At 43.5% G+C, this 25,727-nt stretch overlaps 1 protein-coding gene across 4 annotated transcripts in view; it reads right to left on the reverse strand.

Moving 5' to 3' along the window:
• Positions 1–25,727, reverse strand: part of magi2b (membrane associated guanylate kinase, WW and PDZ domain containing 2b) — a 79,504-nt gene that overhangs the window by 37,637 nt on the left and 16,140 nt on the right. For 3 of the 4 annotated variants that reach the window (XR_011309718.1, XM_069686532.1, XM_069686534.1), the window contains exons 2-6: positions 22,225–22,341; positions 6,969–7,088; positions 3,374–3,598; positions 1,607–1,835; positions 1,085–1,164 (exon numbers count right to left, since the gene is read on the reverse strand). Coding sequence is in view for 3 of the 4 variants with exons in the window: in XM_069686532.1 (XP_069542633.1) it covers positions 1,085–1,164; positions 1,607–1,835; positions 3,374–3,598; positions 6,969–7,088; positions 22,225–22,341 (771 nt within the window). In the remaining variant the exon portion in view is untranslated. Of the gene's footprint in view, positions 1–1,084; positions 1,165–1,606; positions 1,836–3,373; positions 3,599–6,968; positions 7,089–13,634; positions 13,976–22,224; positions 22,342–25,727 lie in introns of those variants that run through there. The other variant, XM_069686533.1, reaches the window with a different exon arrangement.

Below are 25,727 nucleotides of genomic sequence, written 5' to 3' on the forward strand. Positions count from 1 at the left end.
GGCTTGGGATAGTTTGGCTATGCTCTGCTCATTGACATGCATGCGCATAAATCACGGACACACGCACAGAAATACAGGCAGATCATGTCTGGATTTATTCTGTGAGGAGACTGCATCTAAGTTTTTAATACCGGAATACCAGCAGTGAGTAGTTTATAATCATGCAGCGCAGTTATGACACTGATCTGTGTGTGTTTCTCAGGCTCTGCCCCTGACTTAATAGGGTTGTGATTGGCCCCGTATTTCTGAGAAAACCCTTTATAAAGCATAAAAATCGTCTTCACACTCTGTGATTGAGATGAGCTGGAGGTGATCCACGCTTAGTTTATCAGTAAGTGTTATCATGCCGCCCGGGGAGGAGACAGACGTTTGGAGAGGAGCAGATATGACGCAGACCTGTGTGTGTTTTGCTGCTCATACCTGAATCAATAATGTTGCAATCTGTCCGTATTTTTGCGCCCAGTTAAAGTATAAACCTCGTCTCCAAAGGCTGTCATATGCCCGTATGCTGGGTAGTTCATACATTTCACTGATAAACACAGAGCTTTAGAGGGGCATCAGGCTTCATGATCAAAGTTTGACGGGATGCGAAGCCAGGGTTGTCAGGTTTGAGCTTTTTCCAGCTGAATTGGGCGACTTTTGCAGTGTCTTTAGAGGCGCGAGGCCCCGTGCGGTTGCACACTTCACACAGCCCATTCGATGGTTCTGACTGAGCGTATGTTTGGAATGTCACAGACATCTGGTGGGTTTTGCGGCGCGGTTGGGAACCCATGCTATAGATCATTTGACAGTAAAGAATTTAAATGTCAAGTTTCAACTTTCTGAATTTAAAAACCCTCCGCTACATGTGAGTACCCCTCCCAAATCCTGCAGAGAACAGTGAGACCAGCAGACTGAAACAGCTTATTGTGCTCTGTTCTCGAGGAGGGAAATGTGCTTGAACAGTGAGTCAGGAACGACAACACAGGTACACAAACCACAACAAATGCAGAGATGACACTCTCTTACAGACAGTGAAAAACGAACACAAAGTAAGGTTGACAGGTCGACCGAGAAAACAGGTCAACAGGTGGTTCGGACTCACCGTCTTCCCGGCATTCTTCTGGTGGTTTGGCTTTCTTTGCGAGCCGAGGATCCAGCCATGACGTAGTTTTGGTGTTGTGACTGGAGAAGAAGAGAGAGGCGTGTGGACGAAGGCAATAAGGAGAGGAAAGAGAGGTCAGAGAGAGTGACTGACAGAGATGATAATAGAAAGAGAAGAGTGCAAAACAGCAATAATGACGTATACTTTAGAGAGAGTGTGTGAGTGTGTGTGTGTGTGTGTGTGTCTGTGTGTGTGTGTACGAGAGCAAAGAGAAACAAGGGGATATCTGAGGTAAACTAAATGGCCATTTATCCACTAATTAGCCCTCAGCCATTAATTAGTAAGGGTGAGAGGATAGAGCGATAGTGCATGAGCCTGCATGTCTGTGTGTGAATAGAAGCGATAAGTTACATCAATTATTCAAAACAAAGGTAAGTGCAATAAAGTTTTCACAGTCTGCGGTACATAAAGCATGTCATGTTTAAAGAAGGCACACTTTTATGCAAGATCTTTGTGTCTTACTCTATGAAGTAGACCTCCCCCTTCTCAGTGTAGGCCATCTCCCAGTTGTCAGGCAGAGGGCCGAGCTCTTCTTCATCTGCATCTGGAACTTTAGCGGGGGATTCAGAGGGAGATTTTGGGGCCTCCTCTCCTTCTGTAGGAAGATCGGCAGAGGCGGGGGCTTGAATGGAGGCTTCAACAGCAACCTCCCCAGAGGCATCTGTGCTCTTGTCCTCATGTTCACTGGACTCTGTGGAGCAAACACACACGTACACACACAGTTATTCCCACATACACTCTGTGCACACATGCAGACCTGGATGCACACTACACACGCCATGCATGATGAGTCAGAGCCAAGCCACTGCAGAGCTATGAACCCCCAGGAGAGAGAGAGGGACAGTGAGGGAGAGGATGAGAGATGGGGTTTGAGGACAATAAACATGAGGAGAGAACACGCGGATGTCAGAAAAGGAGAAACAGGGAAAGACAGAGACTTTAGGGGTCACAGACTGAGTCAGAAACACAAGGAAAAGTTATTAGAGTGAAGGAGAAAAGCTGGTGGCATCCGAGTGAGCACGGGATGCCAAACTATGTAATCCTTTAGTATTCCACTTGGGACTTGAATTTTTGTTGTAATTGACAAAACAAGCAAGGGAAAACACAAAAAGGTCAAATTAACATATTTGCCTGTGACATCACAAAGACACAACAAGATGAAAGAAAGTCCTTGTTCTTACACACTCCTTATTTGGGCTTAGGGTCCATATCTTTAGCCACAAACCTAACAAAAATGGTCCCACAATCTTGCTTAACTTTCAACGAGAGCCAGTTCTATGGTTACACTTTCTGCATTTGTAGTAAGGAAGTCATTTTGTGAAGATAATGTTTCAAATCAGGCAAATTTCTTTTTTCTTGTGACTATCAGCATAAAAGCAAGAAGAAAATGAGAATATAGAAATATAGAAAATAATTTAAGGAGAACTGGGTTTTTTTCTGTTACAGTCCTAAACAAAACAAACATGATTGTAAGAGAATTAAGCAGAAACAAATTGAACGCTATGACATCACAGAGAGAAATGGCAAAAGGAAAAGGGCCGTAGAGACAAAGAAAAAGACAGAGGGGTCAGAAGGAAGAGGATAGTAGAGAGGGGAAAGAGAGAGGGAAGAGTCGGGGTATAAATAGAAACAAGGACAAAGGCCAGTGGCAGGAGAGCAACGACAGCAGAAGAGATGGAGGAATGAGAGGACAGAGAGACGAGAGCTGAAGCCAAAATGAGAGTCTGGACATTGATAATACAGGAGACATAAAGGTGCCCTTGTGCATTACGTTATACAAGGTTATAGAGAACGTATGCAGTTCACACTCATGAAAGTAGGTCTGTTAATGTCCATAATGAGTGTTCAGGGTACATTTTGTTGTCAGATCGGTAACAATCTGGAGGGGCAGGTCTGCATTAACTGCAGACATGAAGCGCGGACTGAAGGAAACACAGATTTATCCCTGAGGGTAAATAAAGGGAAAGATATTAACTCCTCCGACAACTGACTTATTTCTCTGGTTTTACTCAATCATATCAGAGAGACAGCAATAAATAACCCAGGGGACAGTCCAGGCCTTCAAGTCAGATTTAATCTTCACCTAAACACGATGTTATAAAGTGTCATCACGGTCACACGCAGGAAAAAAGATCATTTTTGAATCAGATTTTAGTCACAATCTGATGAAAAATGCGGTGGAAAAGCATAAAAACAGCAAATTGATATTTTTCTCTCATCTTTCATTACCTGGCGTGATGGCCACTCCGTTGCCATTGACAACCGGGCTCTCCTCTTCCTCCTCCTCAGGAGGCTCCAGGCTGGCGCGCTGCTCCATGTTGCTGACTGACTGGTTCCTCTTCCTCTTGCCCTGGGCGCTGGGCCGGGCTCCAGGCAGCAGGGCCTCACTTACATTCAGAGGAGGTGCTGCGGGGGACGGCTCCGCTGGAGGTTTCGGTGTGCCGTAGAAGTTGTCTGGTGGCACAGAGGGACATTTTGGTTAGAGGCCACATGTTTGACAAAAGTGAGAGGTCAGGTGATGTAACAGAGTGTGCAGCAGACAGAATGGAGGTGTACAGCTCAACAGAACAGTCGTCCAAAATGAGGGTCTAAGCTTTCTAAAAAGAGCTGCAATGTTGCATATTGAATCTTTGCCAATTAATTGATCATGTATCGGTTTGATACATTTTTTGAATAAATAATGTGAATATTTTCTGTTTTATTGACTCCTCTATCACAGTGAAGTGAACATATCTTTGTGTTGTAGACAAAACAAGCACTTGAGGACGTCATCTTGGATTTCTGGGAACATTTGTGGCATTTTCCTTTTCTGACATTTTATGGACCAAACAACTAATAATTATTATGAGATAAAATAACTGACAGATGCATCTGAAATAAACATAGTTGTTAGTTGAAGACGTGTGTTGAAGAAGTAGTGTTAGCAGTGTTAACAGTATCATCTATTTTCTTATGACTTGAAATGTTTATTTGAAAATACAATAATGACAGCAATGTTATAAATTGTGACCCCACAAACACAGAGACAAGAGGATGCAACCAAAAACACATTCTCATACAGGAAGAGAAAAAGAGTAATACATGTTGCTACAGTGACGGGAGAGAAAGAGCTCCCACACGTCATTGTGGTGCTTCCACCTCATACTTTCCTTTATGGAGTCTCTTCTCAGGCCGTTTTGCACCCGATATGACTGCAACACCATTTTGTTTTCCAGGGAAGTTTTTGGGTCAAATGCAACTTTGCACTGCTGCCATGTTTAATAAGCAGAGTTCACTGGCTCTTAAAGGCCAAACCAGTTGTTCTTAATTAAGCTGACTCTTCCTAAACTTTACCTTTGGATGGATATGGGAGTGTGGTTGAAGTAAGAATATTAGGGTTAGTGGAGGAATAACATTAGTTTAATTGCATCCTCAACAGCAGACAGTGCCCTTAATGACTGGAGAGTTTTAAGCTTCATGAGGGAAAAAAAACCTTTTCGCAGAGTCTGAAACAAACCCTGTCACTGTGCTTTCTCTGCTTAATGATGCACATAAACCTTTCTTAGTACTTAATGATGGCTGTGCAGTCGGGCAACAACGACAGCATATGAGGACAATATAGGAGTGCATTATTATGTATGTGTTGTCTAAAGCGTTTAAAGGCTGCATTAGGTTAGTCATACTGGGAAACATTTATATGTGAACAATAGAGTCAAACTAAACTAAAAAATACAGTGAGAAAAGCGACAGTATTTGTTTTCTCTCCCTGTAAATATCCCACCTACATGACCAACAGTTTGATATTGTTTTGTATAAGAAATTACATTTGTATTTTCAGCTAAAGACAATGTCCCCAATCCTTTCATGGAACTCAGTGGGAACAGTATCTGTAGGAGGCAGACTTTATTAGGCTTTAGTACCTGCATGGATAAGCTTAGCAGGTAGCAACAGGTGCAATTTTATGATAAAGCAGATACCAAAACTGGACTGAACCACCTGATATGTCTAAACACAAAAATGAAGAAAAATAACTGCCTCATTTTATCAATGTTGTTCAGTCACTTCAACCCCAGTGTAATGTTTTGCTGGTGAAAAAATATTAGAGATCGTCTGAAGTCACATGAGTGAAGAAAAAGCATCATACATGATGGCCGTTTGGTATCTTTCTGTGGATAGAAACATATTTAATACGCAAAAGTATATTTCTCTTGTTTTGACACTAAAGCTCCAGCGACATCATGGTTTTCATTATTTCAGATTGTCAGTACTGTGCTATATTTATATGCATGTTGTTTTTGCACAATTCTTTCCACATGATGTGTGCTCTTAAAGCTCTACTTCTATTTCAAACTTATAGTCCTCACTGTCGGAGAAATACATTTTGCGATTAAAAATTGAATGTGAGTGAGAGGCAGAGATGTCTCATTTCATAATCCCTCAAAGTGGAGAGGAGTGGGGCTTTCAAAAAGAGGAGGATATGAGAGGACATGGGCAATGGGAGGAGGACAACAGCCGAGCAAAGAAGAGGGAAGGAGGCAGTAATAAAGGACAAAAGGAGGATCAGCAGTAAAGAGTCCACAGACATCAGTTTACTTTCATCCCAGCAGGAGGCTGCGAGATATTAGGAGGCTCTATTACAGCCAACGCTTCCTCAATAGGAGCACTTACCCCGCTGCTCGCCTAACAGAATTGTCACACCAGGATGAAAAACACAAATGTGCACACACAGGCACATGTAAATAAAGACATGGGTATTAAAATACATAGGCCGCTAGCACCAGCGATTGAAAGCCATAAAGAAAACCAGCAGAGATGCTTTGCAGAACATAAAGCATGCTGAAATAGGTTTAAGACAGAGATCCTCCTCATGCACCAAACTGCTTTTATAAAATGCCATGTTCCCCTCATCCTGCATGCTCCTGGTTTAGCCTGAAGGCATCTCGGCTTTATGCACAGTTCAACATCCACCTTCAGCTGTGACTCATCCCACATCATCATATAGGCTCTTACGTGCACCAAGCCTTGTACACACATCCTACAATTACCTTGAAGAGTTTCCTCATGTTCCCTTATGTCCAATTTCAGCCTCCCTCACTGCCTTGTAAATCGCACTCCCTCTTTCTGCCGTCTTACCTTCTGCCTCTCTCATTCGTTCTTCTCCTTTCTTCTATTTAATGTGCATTACAAAATGAGTTGCAACACTCCAGTGAAGCCACGCAGAAAGAGACAGCTTGCCCCAGTGGGCATAAGTCAGATGTGTAATAATGGAAACATACACTGTGCACGCAAAGACACACAAAGAGAGAACGCCTAAAAAATATATAAAAACTCATACACAAGCGTACATGTGCCCGTACACTCAACACACACATTCACACACATAATCTGTGTGAGAGTGTTCAGCCGCACATGCTCATGAAAACTGCTACTGGGCAAATGAACCAGCAAATCCCCCATCTGTAGATGTATCCCTGACAGTGTACCAAAGCAGATGCACAGACTTGACATGACTTGGAAATGGCATTAATCCAGCTAACACACTCACACGCACACACACACACACTGAGGAAGTCAACCAACTGTTCAACAACCACCAGAGGAAGCATTAATACATGACTCAGTGCGTAAGACTCATTTTGTTTACTTAAGCTTTGTGTAAGAGCATCACCTGACACACCTGATCCATCAAGTGAAGATATGTACACAGCAGCACTACACGGCACATTACGTTTAAAAATAGCAAAATAGCTCTTCTGAAACATATGTTCCCATTTTTGCTCCCCAAGCGCCTGTGCTCGTCTCGCAGATGGAGAATGTTTTTCTGCACAGCGCTCCCAACACTCACCTTCATAGGTTCCACTCTCTAGCAGGGCCCCACTTTGCTCCAGTTCCATAAAACGCTCCACACTCACAAAGTTGTAGTCCACCCCTGGCACCTCCCCCTCCTTAGGCTGCCTGGTGGTACCTGCAGGCGGAGAGAGAGAGAGAGAGAGAGAGGATGAGAGAGGAAGAGAAAGAGATGAGGGAGAGGTCAACAGAGCCAAATGGGGCACTTGAGAAGAAAAGGCAGGAAGGCAGAGAAGGAGCCAAGAAAAAGGGCCGGACAGAAAAAGACGGCAGATTAGGGGCTACAAAGTGTATCAGAGGAAGTGGGAGGGGAGAGGAAATGGAACAGAAGAGGCTGAGTGAGGAGTCATCACTTGTGATAGCCAAATCCATTCACACAATTGTGCGTGAGTGACAGTGAGAGACAGAGAGCGACGGAGAGAGACAGCAATAGAGGAGCAGGAAAAGCATGCTCAAACAGCACACTGCCATCATTCAGTCCCTACAAGCCGATCCGGTGCTGTTTTAGAAATGAGTGAATCAATACGGCACTTCTGCAAGGCATAACTCAAACCTCCTCACACAGCACACAACACTGTGCCGATTGGATTATTGTTGAAACAGCAGGAATGCAGAGGCACCACATTACCATGCAGCAATTAGAGCCTTCCTACATCAACGCTCTGGAGATCTCCATCAGTGCTGCAGCGTCGAGGCCCAGGCTGTGTGATGGCAGCCATGGGAGTTTCAAGTTTAATGAGGTGCCGTGTTTGTGTCTCTGCCAAGTGGACTTTAAGCTTAGGCTCAGTGAAGTCCTGAAGCTGGGGTTGATTCCTGCTCTCTATTGATCATGGCTGAAAACAGTCATTGGCCAGGCATGGAGAGGGAGTCCACTCACAGAGCGTTTTTTCCCAGGACTCGCATGGTGAACGCTAAGTCGTATGGATCTGGCTGTAGCTTCAACAAGATCTGACATTTCTGGACATGCCTTTCCCAGAATGTTAGATCCGAGTGTAGTGTAAGATTTGTGTTTGACAATCAAAGTGTACAGGCCTGAAAAGGCAATCAGCAGTTCCAACAAGGTAGAGCAAAGCCAAAAAAAAAGCCCTTCATGTGCTCAGATTTGAATAGTGGGTATGAACCACTTGCTTGTATCATAATTGAAGTTTGAGCTGATGGAGATTAAAACAGCAGGCGGTGAATGTGTTGGAGACAAAAACACACGAGTGCACACGCTCAAACACTGTGTGAATGAGGGGTTAGTCATCTTGAGGAGTGCAGGATCCCCCAGCTCTCCCGAGTGTGATATCTTAATCAGCAGATCTCTATTGATCGTCTGTCACCACTTTGCCTGTGTAGTGCATCTACTGAACGCTCTCCCTGTATTCACTTCACCACTGGGAGCAGAGATGGCAGCTCAGCGTCACCTAATGAGCGAGGAAGTGAAGCTCTAGCCAAAGTTCAGTCAGGAAGACTATATTTTTCACGTTAGCTCTATTGTTCATATCTCATAGCATGCAGGTCACACTCCTGTCACACGTGCTCACTCTTATTTTCCTGCACTGATCAGCTGTTCTCATCTGTCCAATTGGACAGCAACACATCCTCACTGTTAGCTTATCATGTTGCTGCTATCTTTTTTAATATGGCTTTTGTCTACCTCAAGTTCATTCATGCCATTATTATGTGCAACCCTCCACCTCTCCATCACAGCCCTGTCTTCATCATCAGCTGCATCATCTCATCAGCCACAGACGAGGTCATAATAAGTCATTACCACATCATCATTTATCCTTACTTCATTTGTCTCTCCTGATTGAAGTGATACAAGTCCACCAGACAAATATACCTCATCTATAGGGATGTACAAAACTACCAAAGTACAACAACAAGGGCTAAAGCGTTTTAACTAGCTAAAAGCAAAAAAGACGACGATAATGTGCTGTGCAAGATGTGTTGTGTCAAACTTGTATATCATAGAAATACTAGTTTGATGCTTAACCACATACACTTAAATCACAAGGAGACCCCAGCTAGCCCTGTTAGCACACGTCGTTGTAATGATACCATAGAGAAGAAGATGCTACTAACGAAAATGGTGACTGGCAATATGCTCCCATTAAGTTTTGTGGAAGGAGAAGGCTTCTGTGAGCTGATGCCGTTTGTTGAGCTGGAGAACAGCTAAGAGAGTGGAAAGAATGTATGAGGAAAGCGTTAGTTTGCTCAGTAAGCAGGTTTTTATTATTATCATCATCATTAAATTGAACGTATTATTCACGGCTCATAATTGCTCGATGTTATTTATTTTATTTTTCAAGGGAAACTGCTGCTAAAACTGCCGTAAATTAAGGTCATTTAATATTTATTTTGACTTGGATTGTATGACTAGGTGGAGTGTGGAGTTTGCATGTTCTCCTCGTGCATGCGTGGGTTCTCTCCGGGGTCTCCGGCTTCCTCCCACAGTCCAAAGACATGCTTGTAAGGTTAATTGGTGACTCTAAATTGCCCATAGGTGTGGGTGTGAGTGTGAAAGGTTGTCTGTCTATATGTGTTGGCCCTGTGATTGACTGGTGACCAGTCCAGGGTGTAACCCCGCCCTTCGCCCAATGACAGCTGGGATAGGCTCCAGCCCCCCGCGACCCTGAACAGGATAAGCGGTATAGATAATGGATGGATGGATGTATGACTAGGCTGTTGATTTAGAGCTCGGTGTTAAGCAACACAGAATGTGAGTCCATACAGTCCGCTCCCGCTGTGACGTTTGACAACAGAATGTTACAACAACGTAAATTGAAGGGCCTGTTCAGGTTGTTCACTAAATGCATTTGAAATTACACTTGCTTTCCATTGTTGGCTATTTATTTACATTTATGTAAAAGTGTTAAGACAGTAAAGGTCCGTGTCTGACGTATGTTTTTTTAACGTTAAAAAATTATATAATTCTAATTTACGAGTACTCGATTACTCATTCATAAGTTCATTAGATTACTGGAATATTGAGATTACTGGAAGTGCCCAATCCATCACTACTATGTTCACAGTTGTGTCTGTTTGTAATAACCTCTTTAAGTGTGTGTGTACTTGACCGTGTGTGTCTTTGTGACTCTAAATGGTGGTGAAGTACCCACTGTGCCAACAGTAATCCCATCTCAGTGATCACAGCCCAGTTGGACACCATAAATCCACAACACCACAGGTGTGAGAGAGAGTGTGTGAGTGTGTCTCGGAGTGTGTGAGAACATCATCATTGTTTGATGTGCTACAACCCTGATCAACGTCGAGACAGTTTCCTATTTTGGGAATGGCTACATGATTCATGAAGGGCTATATATACACCATACTACATGACCACACTGTTGATTTAATAGTTTCACAGTTCAAACTGCTGTCAGACAAGTGGGAGATGTGACTGTGTGATGTTCCATGTGATAACAGGATGGGTTATTATTTTAGTATTTCTAGTGGCCTATTCAGGAACAGCTGACGTTGGTTTTGTACATGTACACAAACAGTGAAAAATAATGCTACAATTATTCATGTTCATGTTTCGCAACTGTGACGGTTTGCTGCCTCCTCAGTACATAGTAGTTTCTTTAGTATAGCAGCAAACTTTACATGACTGTATTTATGAGTCTGGGTGGCACAAGCTCATCATTTGAAATAAAATACAAGCTTGTGTTCAGTCGTTCACGCTGTTGTTGGCGTGTTGATATATTGGATTGCATTATATCATAAGGAGAAATAAATATCTTCCTCACCCCCTGAGTTGACTCATCACTTCTGTGACTCAGCCCATACGAAAATTTTACATTATAAGCTCCACAAAGATGGTGTATATTGGGTATGATGGGCTCTCTTATCCACTTAAAGAAACACCACTGTGAAGAAGCTTCACAGACCAGCACAATGAGGCCCACTCCATGAGCTATACTGAATATTAAACTAAAAAATGTATCTTGAAGAGGACCATCCATCGAATGTGTAGTGCCTCTCTGAATACCGCAGCAGCTCAGCCAGTCAGGCGGGGCTGGTCGCCTTCCACTGAGTACAGCTATTGATCTGTAAGATCAGAATGAAATTATTCTGCTGCCCACACCGGAGTAGGCAGAGCCTGCTGGAATACTGATGACCTGCCAATGGCCTTCTCCCACAGCTTCCTCCACTGGACAACAGAGCAGAGAGGACGGGAGAGAGAGAGCATCTTGTTGGATCTGAGCTGGGAATATTGATCGACTATCTGGAGAGATAGGCAGATAGTCTGATTGTACCTCTTTTCCTTTTTCCTTCCTTTTCACATATTTCTGCTCAGAGCAGCGAAGCACATTACCTGTTTTTCTCCCCCGCTCTCTGCTCGTACTCCTCCCTACCCTTAGCAACACCCACTAAATAACTGTGAAGTAGACCTTTTTATTAAAACGAACACTGTCCCCAGAAAAATCCATACTCTGCTCCTGCTGCCCGCATTGCTACCTTTCTCTCTCCTTCATCTATCTTTAATTTCGCCAACTTCTTTCTTATCCTGAAAACCAGGTAGAGAGCAAAAATGATAAAAATACTATCTATAATTTATGGCTCCTTGTGGATGAGGGCTGAAATGTCTTCAGTTCAGTTCAGTTCAGCGCTATTCATTTTTATGTATTTTGTACATTGCCACAAAAACTCCAAAGCAGAGCTTTAATAAATGAGCAGAACAAAGCAGGACAAGTTGCACAGGTGCTCAAATTAAAAAGTGGCAGCAGACTGGAGTGAGACAAGGCAGCGACGCCTCCCCTGAGCCAACAGCACCACTGCTGTTGACTATTGATTGGATGTCGTGCTCCTGCTAATAAAGGATAAAGCCAACCGTGAGCCAAAAATGGTCTTTGCATTGCAATCAGCCAGTGTAGCCGAACCTCTCAGAGGTGAAGCTGCAAGTAGGAGTATGAGCACCACAGAGATTTATGGCTTAAATGACTTAAATCTATAATAGCACAGAAAAGCTGCATAGCTGCCACTTTAGGGGGTGAAGACATTCTCTGCCTCAAACCATGACGACTGAGCGCTACAGAAAAATTTCACATTGGTGGGAGTGTGAGTGTGAGAAAAAAAAGGAAAAGAGATTACGCAGAAACATAACAAGGAAATTCCATTTGGAGGCAAAGCTAAAATAGCTGATATACAGAAATAACTCAGCTGGGTGTCAGACGATAAGAGGACAAAGACCTTTGCTAAATAATAGAGTGGCAGAAGAGTGGCAAGCAGAGAAAAACATAGAGAAAGACAACCAGTCGTGCTTTTCCTCCCCTTGCTGTCTCCTTTCTTTTGCTAACCTCGCTGAGCATCCACAGCAGCAGCCTGCGAGTGAGTTTAAGAATGTGCACGTGTAGTCATACGCATGTTTGTATAATTAGACAGGAAGTCACCGAGTGGGAGAAGCAGAGCGGGGGATTCAGAGCTAAAAATAGACTATCGATGAACTGATTATCATAATAAAGGGTGGGGGGAGGTGGTCAAATGATACAGTCTCAGCGTGAGAATGCGTGGGAACGAGGAGGTGTGTGTTTCATATTAATAACTAATACTTTAAGCTGTAGACTCAGAGCTATAGGAAACATTTTCTCCCCAAGAGTGCTGTATAAAAATGATTCCCACAGTACGTGTAGTTGTAATACATGAACAACTGTACATTAATTTGAGCAACTGAGCAACTAACCCAGATGAGAGAAACTGGATACACATGGTCCCAGCTGAGCTCTCGGCTCTGTGCCTCTGTGTGCACATACGCTATATGTATGATGTTTGTCTCTTAAAGCCCTCCTGGTTTCAGTGGATCATCCATCAGAGCCATCAGGCTGCTGTGGGAGTTAGAGGGAATATGTTACAGATACAGAGATAACACCTTATCTTACAGTAACTTAAATATTTTCTAAAAGCTGAACAGGTGTGACACTTTTTTACCAATATCCCCAGGTAATCTGCATGAGGAGGAATGGAACATGCAGGTACAGATTTGATAGCCCACCTGCCCTCTGGTGTGTCCAATCTCACCTAAAAATGCTGCACATGGTTGAAAGAGACCTGTTTATTTTCATCATGCTTTTATTCTAAATAGAGACATTTTGCAGTTTGTTTGACCTCTTTAACCATGCTGGATGTTTTAGTAGGTCCATCACTACATGTGCATGATGCACAGCTGAGCACAACCCTTTCCTAGACTCCACTGAAAATCCCAAGGGTTTAACATATGTCCAATATGTTAAACTCAAATATATATACAATAAAAAACTCTGCAGAAACGATCTGCAAGAGATTATTATGTTTCCTTTCAATCTAATTCTGAAGCCAAAAAATTCTGAATCTATCCAAGAGGGAATATAAAGGGAAAATTGGTTTTCGAGACACACTCCTGCAGCCACAGACAAAAAAATACAGAGAATACACTGTCCTCAAAACCATCGAACTTGTTTACCCAGAATCCTTTTCAGAGCAGAGCAAGCAGAGCGCCACGACAGCAAGAGAGCAGAGAGGAATGTGAGGACTGTCTGTGTTTGTTTCTCGCACATACACTCAACACTGCTGCTTTTTATTTATTTCATATAATTATCTATTTATTTATCTGTCCATCCATCCATCTATCATCTTGCCTTCTAAAATTGCCCTCCTCCATTATCCTCTTTTTCTCTTGTTTCTCTTGTTTCCACTTTACCTCATTGCTCTTCCATCCCTTCTTCTCTTTTGGTGCTCTCTGTCCCCATTACTCCCTTTCTGTCTTTTTTTAAAAAAACCTGCTCCCTCCTCCCTCGTTATGCTCCTCTCTTCTTTTGTCGCTCCTTAATGCTCCGTCTCGCACTTTGGTCTCATGTCTCATTCACTCTCACGGTTCACCCCACTTCCTTCTTTTCCTCCTTCCCTGTTGGCAGACGTGAAGTGTGACAGAAAGTCTATAAGAGAGGTATGATCGAGCGCACACACACAGGCAACCTTATTTACACTACAAAGCCCCGGCTACAGAAACAGCGACGCAACACGGCAACACTCTGACAGGAGCATCTGCTACCCAAACAACACGTCAGTGCCTGGCAATGCAGCCTCACCATGGTAACAAGAGGCAACATCTTCATTAACTGGATAAAAATAAGATTTATGTCAGATACGACACTGGGAGGTTTTGCATACACAGCCATTTCATCAAGTTAGTCTTAGAGGACCTCAGCTTGAGTCCTTTTGCTCTGCAGAGCTGCAGGTCTGCGCTTCTTGCTTCCTTGCACTTCATCCATCACTTCCTGTCACAGCCGGGCCACTGAGAGTCACACCTGGTTTTTCAGAGTAATTCAGCTGGTGTTTAAACGGACAGGTTTGACTGTGATGGGGGCTGCGGGCTGGGAAGAATGAAGGACTAGGATGTCACCTCTCCAGTATACTGTACATCACTCTGGGGGCAGGAGGACGCTCTGCCCCCACAGCTTCAGTCTTGTCGCAGTCAGCAGCGACATAGTGTGTGGGACACACGTGAAATCGGGCCACTCGCTCAGTTACACTTACATCAAGCTTAAGGCTGCTAACACGTTGCCACTGATTTCCTCTGGAAGGAGCGCTGCCGCCTACCTTGGCGTGGTACACACTCACAACTGCTGCCAAGAGCTGTGCTCAAAATTTTAAATATTGCAACCTTGACCTCAGTAGCCTCTGACCTTTTAAATAACCAATGAGATGACATCTGTATGTGATGTAACCAGAAGCTATGCATGCAAGCAGGGGAGGTTTTTGCAGAGAAACTCCTACTATATCTATATATATATGAGTTCCCTAAACTCTATAACACAGCATTAAAAACAAGAATCATTATGTGACTGCTACTGTCAAGATACAAGGAAAATATCTTCCTGGCACATTTTTATGGTACACAACAGCACTGTGATTGGACTCTGCAGGTGGCACAATGCTCTGCACACTTTACCTCGCAATGAGCCAAATACTATGGTGAGAGCATGTGAACTTAAGAGTTAAAGGCCGGTGTTGTAATACACACTTTTTTACAGTGTACTTATATTCAGAGAGTTTTCAAGCTTTAAAGGTTGTTTGAGCCAAAATAAAGACCCAGTGCAGACATTTGTTTATTTGTTTAATTGTTTAAGTCAGTAAAACAGGTCAGTGTACAAAGTTAAAGTCCATTATATTTGCTTGTTAAGGGATAGTTTAGGGAAATATACTTATTTGTTTCTTGCTAAGAGTTAAATTATCTGTGTTTTTAATCTATAAATCATTTAAGTGAAAACGCTGCATATTGTGGTGTTACAGGGGGTTATCTGCAAGACTACTGCTTTGCTAGGAGCAGTTGCCAGGCAACCAGAGGAGACTCCTGGAAGTGTCTAGTATCTACCGAGAAAAAGCCTGTAAAACAGCAAAATTGTTGTTTCAAATGTTGTTGTTTTGTCCAGAATAAAAAAAGCTCTTATTAATAACTGAGAGGTGCTGGTGTATTTTTTTAACACAGGGCGACTTCTTTTTTTACCAGACAGACATGAGATTTGAATCATTACCTCATAACTCTATACGTAAGAAAATACAGTTTTTACCCAAAATATCACACAATTCTTTCAAGTCCAAGGAATGGTGCAGCATCATTAGTTATTTAATTGTGTTGGGTTGTGTAGCATATAGAATAAACCGTCTGCTGCACCATGCACTGTTAGCTGTGAAGTAGTCTTTATTATTATTTAATCAAATGTCATTTTTTAAAATTAGAATAGTTAAACATTTGTAAAAACTGAAGAAGTTATTTTTTCAAGGGAACACTCATTCAACTTAAACTTGAGAAGCACAGAGTAAAAACAGCTGCATCAAGTCTTAAGTGCCTTCAATAAAGTGTCTGTCTGTCAGGTTCACTAGTAGCTGTAAAGACAACTGTGTTGCTCAGTGGATCTGCGTCTGGCAGAGCTGGTGCCTAGGTGACATTGAGAAATTACCCCTGTACTCAGGTGTGTCCTGTGGTAATGGAAATCAGCACTGATAGGCTGAAAAGCACCTTTATTAGTCTGCAGAGCTGACGGACGCAGGAGGACAGTGGGGGTCATGGTGATGCACGCACACAGTGCTGGCGTGCAGTGTTTGGTATGCAGTGTGTGCAGCTGTGTGCGTGTGTTTGTGTTGGAGAGGTATAGATTGACCAGAGTAAACAGTCGAGCCGTCTGGGGTGTCTGCGCTCACTGACCATCACAGAAAACACCGGGCTCATCACTGTGCATTACTCTGATCTTAGAGGTAGCACAGACAGAAAGACGGGATGAGGGGGGTGAGGAGGTGGAGAGGTGAAAACTAAAGACAGGAACACAAACATAAAAAGCTTCAGAAGACCCTCATGTTGTGACTAGCTGCTGAGTGAGAGCATCATACTGAGGAGGGAAAAAGAGATGAGATGACACCTGTCCAGAGCTTAACACGCAAAGCACTTTGCAAACATAACCAATTCATTAATCACGTTCAATATTTGCTATTTTCATTTCATGAAATTCATATCATTCCCTTGCAGTTTCTTTCATCTGTGGAACAACATTAATCCAGCGTGCCAATCAAACTGCAGGGAGCACAGAGCCACATCAAAGCATGTCAGGCAGCCCTTTAACAAGAGCAAGCCAGCAGGCAAATCACCCCTTTAAGGAGAGAGTCCCTGGGGGATGATGATGGAGCGCTCTCTCTCTCTCACACACACACACACATATAGGCAAGCACACACCATCAATACAGAACGTTGTGTGCAATACATTCACTCTTTATCAGCTAAGCCTATTATATCTAAACACAGTTTACAAGAAAACACACATTTACAGGTGTGTGTCTTTCTGCCTACACAAAGATACACACAAAAAATGTATCTATTCCTCCATCTACTCCTCCAACTTCATCATCATCAATACAAACATCCTCAAATAACTGTAATCACTCATCTTACTCCCCCATCATCATCAGTCACAGTGCTAAATAAGGGTTAGAGCCCACTTAGATCTGCAATCTATCACCTGGAACATTATATAAACCTGCTAAAACTATAAAGTCATCAAAAAGCTCATCCTACAATCTTGGATTCACATTTTTTTCTTCAGCCATTAAAATAGAAAAGGCTCAAATACAGATGGAGGTGGGAGAGTGTGGTAGGTACCTGCAGTGACGACTCTGTATGGTGGAGAAATCATCAGTAATGAATGGAGTGAATGTCCGTGTGGAGGTGTAGATCTTTTAGTAAGTGTCTGTGTGATTGCACAATGCCAACAGCATCATCACTAGAGTCTAACTTTACTACAACAACAGCAAAAAGTCATGTAAGTGCAAATTCACTGATGAATGTGATGAGAGCAGAAAAAAAAAGTACAAGGCTTTAACATAGGAACGACACATTGACCGATGGTACTGTGTTTCTTTACTTAAAACAACTGACCTTTAATGATCGAATCATGAGGGATTTTTTAAATGGTAAATGGACTGTACTCATACAGCGCTTTTCTAGTCTTTGCGACCGCTCAAAGCTGCTTTTACACTACATGTCACATTCACACATTCACACACTGATGGCAGAGGCTGCTACGTAAAGTGCCAACTATCAATCAGATATCACAGCCACCGGGAGCAATTTGGGGTTCAGTGTCTTGCCCAAGGACACTTCGACACGTAGCCTGAGGGAGCTGGGGATCGAACCTCCGACCTTCCGATTGAAAGGCGACCGCTCCATTAAAACCAATAACTCACTGAGAAATATTTTTTCAGTTTATATGAACTAAAGCCCAAACACTTTATCTGCGTAGTTCTGTGGTGATGAAGGTAATAAGCTCAACCCTGTATCAGGCATGGTCAGTCAGGCTTCAGCCCTAGTGGGGCAGTGTTTTTGTGTTCGTTGTTTCCTTTTTACCGTTTAAGTAACAATCTCGAACTTTTTCATTTAAATAAATGTCTTTTGAGTCACTGTCGATCACTGAATGAGGTAACGCAATGGTGATTGAGCCTATGGCACACTGATGAAAGCCTTTGCATTTGCAATATAGTATTTTTATGGAATGGGTGTCTGTGGCGACATTTCCGGAAAAAATCACAAGCTGCGCCCAGTTAGTGACACGTTTTCCATCAGCCAGCAGTGGTTGGTCTGACAGAGAGGGTAGGCGGAGCTAAGCGGCTGCTTTTCTAGTCTCTGCAAGTGATTGCGAGGAAACAGTAATCTACTATGGCTGAACAAACAAAGAAAAGTAGATGACTACAGATCTACAGTCTACAAAGGAAAGCGAGGAAAATCAAGAGTTAGAATCATGACAAAAGGAGCCAGCCAGAGACGTCTGGTTAAATTGGGAAGAGTGCTCTTATAATAACCGACTATTGCCAGTGGAAGGCGCTGAAGAACACAAAAATTAAAATCTTTAGATTGTATCTTTAATGTAAAAACAAGTATTTTTTTAATACAGGACGATAGTCGAATAATCTATTTGATTTTAACTATTTGAAGACTATTCCAAAATATAAAATCCAATTCAGTATGTAAACCTGTTGATAAAAAATGTTACTTTAGGTTGTGATATTGTTGGAAAGACATAACTTCACATGTTGACAATGTTATTTTTTGATCAGTTGGGACACGAGAAGCACTGTTTGGTGAAGCTGTATGGTGAGCATCAAGCTGTATGAAGCATTTTGCAAAGGATAACTAAAAACATTTTACAACATTAATAGCACAAATGCATAAATGAACTGCATAAATATTGCATTTACAGGACTGCATAAAAATCATGTATGCATCGAGGTTAAAAGGTGTCATTCTCATCAGATTTCCTCACATCATCTTGATAAAAATCTACGTTATCAGCGGTGTCGGTCAGCCTATCACCATCCTCAGCATCTTGGTCATGTTCCTCGTCAACATCTTAATCTGTTCCTCCTCTGCAGTCTCCAGAGGAGGATTCCCTGTCGGAGGCTGTGAGGCTGCGGGGCAGAATGCGTCCAGAGCAGTGGATGTGAAGTGACAGAAGCTGCATGTATTTATAGGCTATCTGAGTAAAGGAACGTGCCGCGTACTGTTGAAGCTATTTATAGAGCCTTTTACTGATGCCTCTGAGAAGAGTAGAGGGGAGATGATGGTTCTCCAGGGAATAACTTACGAGGCTCCCTCATATCTCCCTCTACCCCCATTCAGGGCACGTCCGCCCTTTTACTCCCCACACCCCTGCTCTGCTCATCCCTCCATCTTTTTCCCATTCTCTCCCACTGACTCTCGCCTCCTCAATTTCCATCCTCTGTCCACTCTTGTCTTCCCTTCCCTGCTGATCTCCTTCTCTTTACCACCTCTTCATCAGTCCACTCCCCTTGTTCCATCTTCTTGTAGAGCCTCTTTGCTCATGTCCACATCCATCACCTTCCCTCCCCCTTGCTCTCTCTGTTTACTGTCCCCCCCTCCTCCCTGCTTCTCCCTATATATCTTCTAACTCCTTTAGCCCCATTTCATAGTCCTACTCTCTCAGCTCCGCTCACATCAAAGAAGCACTCACACTGTTTGTATGCAAAGAGCAGAGCCGTCCAAGACTCTTCTCTACTTTTCTCAACATCAGGCGCACTGGCAGAAGCTCCGGCTCATTTTCTGAAGTGGTCAAGTGATCCCTGTGAATGACGTGAAATGGTGCCAGAAAATTGCTAATCTCAAAGGCTTGAGAAGTTAGACAGAATATCAAACAGTGATAATCATATCTGTTGATACAAACTGCATAATGTGATGCCCATCTGAAGTCTTATTCCTCTCAAATCTTTCCAAAATGCTTTCTTTGCATTTTTGTTGTATTGATTCAATCTTTAAGAATCTGCCTAACCGCTTGTATTTGAGGATCTCTTAAGTCTGAAATTAGCATCAGTCCCTGTTGTACAAAAAATTGGTGTGCTTTCAAATGGGAGTCCTACTAGTTTTTGGCATTTGGCCTGTTAAAGAGTGAACGCATCTGAAACAGAAACCTGCACATAAGGAAAAACTCACACACAAACACACACACAGCAGGCAGTCTGGAGGCAACAATACCACACGTGAATAAAGTTATTAATAATAATCAAATTATCACATTCAATTCATTATTTTAGGGGGGAGAACGGCCGATCCTTGAGCCAAGTGATGTAACAGGATGCAGGAGTTGATGTCAACATGTGAGCCTTCTGGCTGCATGAACAAACACACAGACACACATACACGCGCACACAAAACTCAGACACACACTTCCTCCCACGTCCTTCAGTGTGACAGCATGTTGTGATGCAGAGTGGCGTCTGCTTGTCAAGCTGACAGACTCGCACTGACAGCATGGTCAGAGCGCTGCAGACGAGGGAAAAAAACACTGATTTTACAACGCTCCAAACCACAACAACAAACAGCCTGCCGGGCACGAGCAGCGCAGCACTGAGGACCATCATCCCTGTTTTTTAGCCGTCTGATGCTGTGTCACTCTGATGGTTGAGCAACGCTCGCCTTTGTGTGTCTCTGAATGCCAGGAAGTCATGCAGAGAATGTTTTTGTGGCATCCTCAGCCAACTATGCTGAATTTTGTGCGACATAGTTGGCCTGCTGACCAAAGGCAAATTAAATCTGGGACGTGGGATTACAACAAAAAGTGTAATCTCTGTAATATCACGTGTAAGTTAATGTTACTCAAATATTCAGAGTATGATTCAAAGCTGCCGAGCAGGAGGTCCATGAGTTTGAATTTCTATAATCTTCATTACACTGGATCAGCTTTGTTAAGTGATAGACAGCTAATTATGGGGATGTCATTACCACTCACACATCACACAGAGTGACTGTCTCTCCATTCTCATGAAGGCCTGACGGAAGCTATTATTGAAACATGGGGACAAAACTATGGTTTGTGTTACCAAAAGGGGCCTGTGCCATTCATCGGCCTTGACAGGCCTGAAGTATGTGAGGACCTGCAGTGTTGAACCTCAGCCAGTCCATATCACCTCAGTCGTCACCCTGTCAGTCTGCCTTCACTGCACTATTACACAGCAAACAGGCTGTCAAAGGTAAAAAAAAAGAGAGAGAGAGAGAGAGAGAGAGGAGGAGAGTCAGCTGTTTGGACCTAAAATTAAAAGGGAGAGAAACTCTGATAGAGTGAGGTGGCGACTGTAAGAAATAACAGGGAGAGAAGAAGGGAGTCGGGGGGGACTTGAGGGAAAGCGATGAGTGAAAGCAAAGAGATGAAGACGACAGGAGTGAGAGAGGGAGTGAGGAGAGGGAAAAGAGGGAGAGAGAGGCTGAGGAACTGTGCAGCTGTGAGAGCGTATTTAACAATCACTTCTGTGTCAGCGGCCCAACACACCGGCAGAGGACATCTAGTGTAGTAGAAGCTATCAGCCGAGAGAAAACATCGATAAATGACGTCAAACCCGAGCTTTACGTTTTTAACGGTTCTCTATCAGAATCTGTCCACAAAAAGGCCGTTTCATTCAGCTCAACCACCTTTGCCTGCTAAACACAGAGACAGCACGACTGATTATTTACAGAGGATACTGAAGAAATGACAAGTACAAAGCCCGTCAACAAACATCAAATCACTGCGCACTGATCCACATACATGACCCTCCTTTCATACATGGATGAAAGGAGTCTCATGTAGTCTACAGCTCCAGTCTCCAGAGAAGCTGATTCATGATCCGCTCGGTGTATTGACAGCAGGCGGATGCTGCTGGGGATGGCATCCCCTCAATGTCAATCGCAGCAATGACATCGTCCCTCAACAAGCTGCGTGCACACACATTGGTGACACAATGTAAGCACATATGCACACGTCCACATAAAACCAACATGACGATGTTTCAGTGTGAAGACGTCCAGCATTAGGAAACATCCTTCCTAATCTATCCCAGCGATTGACGTGTTATTATCTTTGTATATCTGTGTGTGTGTGTTGTGCGTGTGCAGCGTGTGCTGAAGGGGGTAGGGCGTCAAGGCAACGCAAGCCTCGAGACAAGAGGCTGGTTGCCGTGGAAACCTCAGGCTGAGAGCTCAGCAGCCGGACGATTGAGAGAAGAGAGGGAGCCGTAGACGTGAGAGACCGAGAGAAAAGAGCGTGTGTGATGAAAATGTACGAGGGCAAAGTCCCGAGGGCGAGGAGGGAGAACTAAAACAGAGAAAGGAATAAAGGGAGAGGAGGAGGGACGGGAAAATGATGTCTAAGAAAGACGACGAAAAAGACAATGAAAGACCCACAGTGAGGCAGAGGAGATTGAGGGAGTGATGGAGGCCAGAAGGAGGGAGCGATAGAGGCGGAGTGATGTGAACTCACAGGGAACGGTGCGGAGGTAGAGGTTGTCTCTGATGATCTGCTGGTGGTCGTGGTCCACTGAACCCTTGGAGAAGCGCAGGTTGAGGTAGTGTCGCAAATCCTTGTCAACCACCCCCCCTGAACACAAACACAGGGAGAGAGAGTTAGTGTTCGCTCTTATTTGATCACATGCAGTACAGACAAACCTGTAAAGGGAAATCTTGCTGGATTTATCTGCAGAAATCTTTTGTTTTAAGATATTTAAGGTTGGCCATAGAGACAACCATAGAAAAAAATACAAGGATTTCACCACACTGGAAGAACAAGCAACCTGTGATGAAGTCCAGACAATACACACTCCAGCAGAGCAGCCACACATCCTTCAAACTCACAAAACTTTCCAAAGATATCAAATATTTCTGGCTGAATTTTGGGGTATTGTAAATAAAATGATGCACATGACAGCTAGAATATTTCAGTTCAATGGGATCTTTCATGTTGAGTTTAAATAATTGTCTCTGTGAAAACATTGTTGAGCGTCAGCAAACAGTGCAGCAGGCTGATACAGAATGCAGCTCGTCAGTGAAGATGAAAGAAAACTGAACAATATTAATCCTCCTGAAAAAGGAGTAAAGGAGTTAAATATATGTGATGGGCATGAAAAAACAAGCTTTTGTGGTTCAATATGAGGCAAAATGGCTTCATCAAGATAGCATGAAGGAGCCGGTTTTCACACCAAAGCAAAACAGCAGAGGTTACAACACGCACACACACACACACACACACACACACACACAGAGATCATGGTAATTGTGTAAACCAGTGATCCCCTTGGGGCTAAATGTGCGGTGTCAGCGGGTTGGGTGAAAAAGGCCCACAGAGGACAGTAGCTCACACCACCTCATCTCTCTCTCTCTCTCCGTCTCTGCTAATTATTCGCTGCACAAACCGTCTTCCTTCTCATTAAGTCCACAAACTGAAGCACAGTAAAACGAATGACTAACATAAGTGCAGGCAGAAGACTTAGAGCAGACCAGCATATCTGTGCTGAACACACACTGTATGATAATGTCCATGAATGGTTTCTCCTCCCTTCATCCCAAAGCAAAGAAGCCCGAGAGGATGAGAGGAGGAGAACTTATTCTCCACACAACATTCGGTATGCAAGACTATCACAATCGACAGCAGGAGGTATGAGGTTACATGCCATGCATTTACAAATGAAAAACATGTCTTCTCACTCATGCATACTCTAGCGACCTCCTGCTGAATTGCCTTGACAGGTTTCGGCCTACCGGTTGAGATGAATGCAGCTCAAACCCGTCAAAGAGAAAATACAGCATACAGCCAGAGAGGAAATTCTTTAAACAGGGGCACACTGCATGGACACTTCCCGACACCTGCATGTATGATGCTGACACAGGAGACTATTTTTTTCTGCAATAATGAATCTTTTTGGAATAACATCTTATGTAAACTGACACCATTTTAGCGAGGCTGTGAAGCACAGTGAATTGCTTCACAAACAGCAAAGCTCGAGGAGAGGAGAGAGCAGGAAAACAAAGGAAGACAGGATGAAATCTTCATTAACATTTTTAGGCCTGTCGCAGTTTTCAAATGGGTAAACATCACATCATGCAGCTATGTAATCAGACATAGGCCATTTATTTGACATGCAACGCACACATATTTATACATGCACACCGCCACACACAGATGTATGTACAGAGAGGGATGGAGAGACAGACGGTGACGTGAAAGGAAGTGCAGACCAGACACCTCATCAGTAGCGAGCCCAGATGTTGACAAAAGCGGTCCTTTCTCTACAGGTATATATCCACAGACAGCCTGTCCTCCCAGGCGTCCTCTAGCCTTGTAACCAAGTGCCGCACATCTTCTGCCGTCTCGGTGAAACCTCAGTGTCCTCCCTGCTGCCTCTGCTTCTCAACAGCTGCTCCAGCACACACACACAAGCAGCACCTGGCTGCAGCCAATTTTAATCCCAGAGAAAAGGACGAGGACGAGGGGGAAGGGAGATGCAGAGAGCTGCAGAGAGATGGAGGGAGACGACGACCGTCGGGAGAAAAGAGAGGAGAAGGAGATGTGCCAGTGGGAAGCCGGGCTCCTAACAACCAGCCATTGGATTGGCTAAAGAGCTCCTACAGTCCTGCAGCAGCCCCTATCTGCTGCTGCTGTTACTGCACTGGAGTGTTTATTCTTTTGTATGGTTAGTGTTTGTGTGTGTGTGCAAAAGCCTGAAAGACAGAGACACTCTGCAAGAGTATAAAATAAATAGTGTGTTTGAATGTATTTGTAGATGTGTGTCTGTATTTCTGAGTCTCTGTGTGTGTGAGTGCACCCAGATGCTCCCTGACAACCTCAAATACTGTGTGCCTTACCCAACAGATGCTCTCCCTGTTTGACCTTGTGTAGACGTCACTGACTGGAGAGAAATGCTGTGAAATGCAGCAGCATATGTCACACTGAGGTTACACACACATAAGCACACGGAGGGCTGATGAGCTCACAGCTGCAGACACCAGTGAAGATGCCTTGAGCCACGTCTCGGGCAGGATCGGTCTGAATACAAGGAATAAACAAACACCAACACAGAAACACACGCTCATGATATGATTACTCAGCTCAGTGTGGAGGAGGATCCGTGTCTTTAATTAAGCTTTATTGGCAAAGCTCTTCAAATAAGCAAATTTAGCAACCTCAGAGTTAAACTTGATGCTGGAAACATCACTGTGAAGTTGTTTTGTCGCCGGCTGTTTCAACAAGGTGGAAAAGATTCTAAGGAACATTTCCAAGAGCTGTGGCGCACAGAGGGGGAAAAGTTGATAGCAATGTAAATCACAAACTCATCAAGAAGACAGCAATCTTTGCAGCTTCTGTGCAGTGAAGCATTATGTTAGTCCATGCAGGTCACATAGTCTCCTGCCTACCTACTGACCGCAAGCTGACCCCCCCCACCCCCAAGAAAAAACCCTTCCAGCATGCTCCACATCCCTGCAGCAGCTGCTAAACAAATACTGCTGTTACTCCCTCCATCACAGCAGCCTCCACATTGATCAGCACACTGCAATGGTAGAGTGTGTCTCTAGTGGCCTGTGTGTTAAATTTGTATGTTAAATATCTCGTAGTGTGTCCGCTCAGTTGCTGCTGGGTGAGTTAACTGTGCTCTGAGTGTTAAGCATGCTGCTGGGATCCGAATGAGGGGAAATCAGAGGCTGTACAATACAAGCAACTGTGTAAGCATTTTGGCAGAAATCCCAGGAATCAACAAAAAGAATTCACAATATAATCCAATGCTCTCTTGGGCAAAACTGTTTTTGTGTTTCAAAGTAAATTACTCCATTCTAATAGATACCATAACTGTGAGTAAAACAATGTGTACATCAAAATGCCAATACACTAAACTCAAGGGGACACAATTCTGCCCTTGATTTAAAGTATAGTTAAGAGACCGACAGGAAATGCAGAAAAAAAGAGAAAGGGTTACCACTGCAGGACATTGCAGT

This window comes from Semicossyphus pulcher, unplaced genomic scaffold (genome assembly GCF_022749685.1).
Source record: "Semicossyphus pulcher isolate SPU_LCO1_2020_fin unplaced genomic scaffold, fSemPul1.0.p SCAF_8, whole genome shotgun sequence".
In the NCBI taxonomy this organism is placed as follows: Eukaryota; Metazoa; Chordata; class Actinopteri; order Labriformes; family Labridae; genus Semicossyphus; species Semicossyphus pulcher.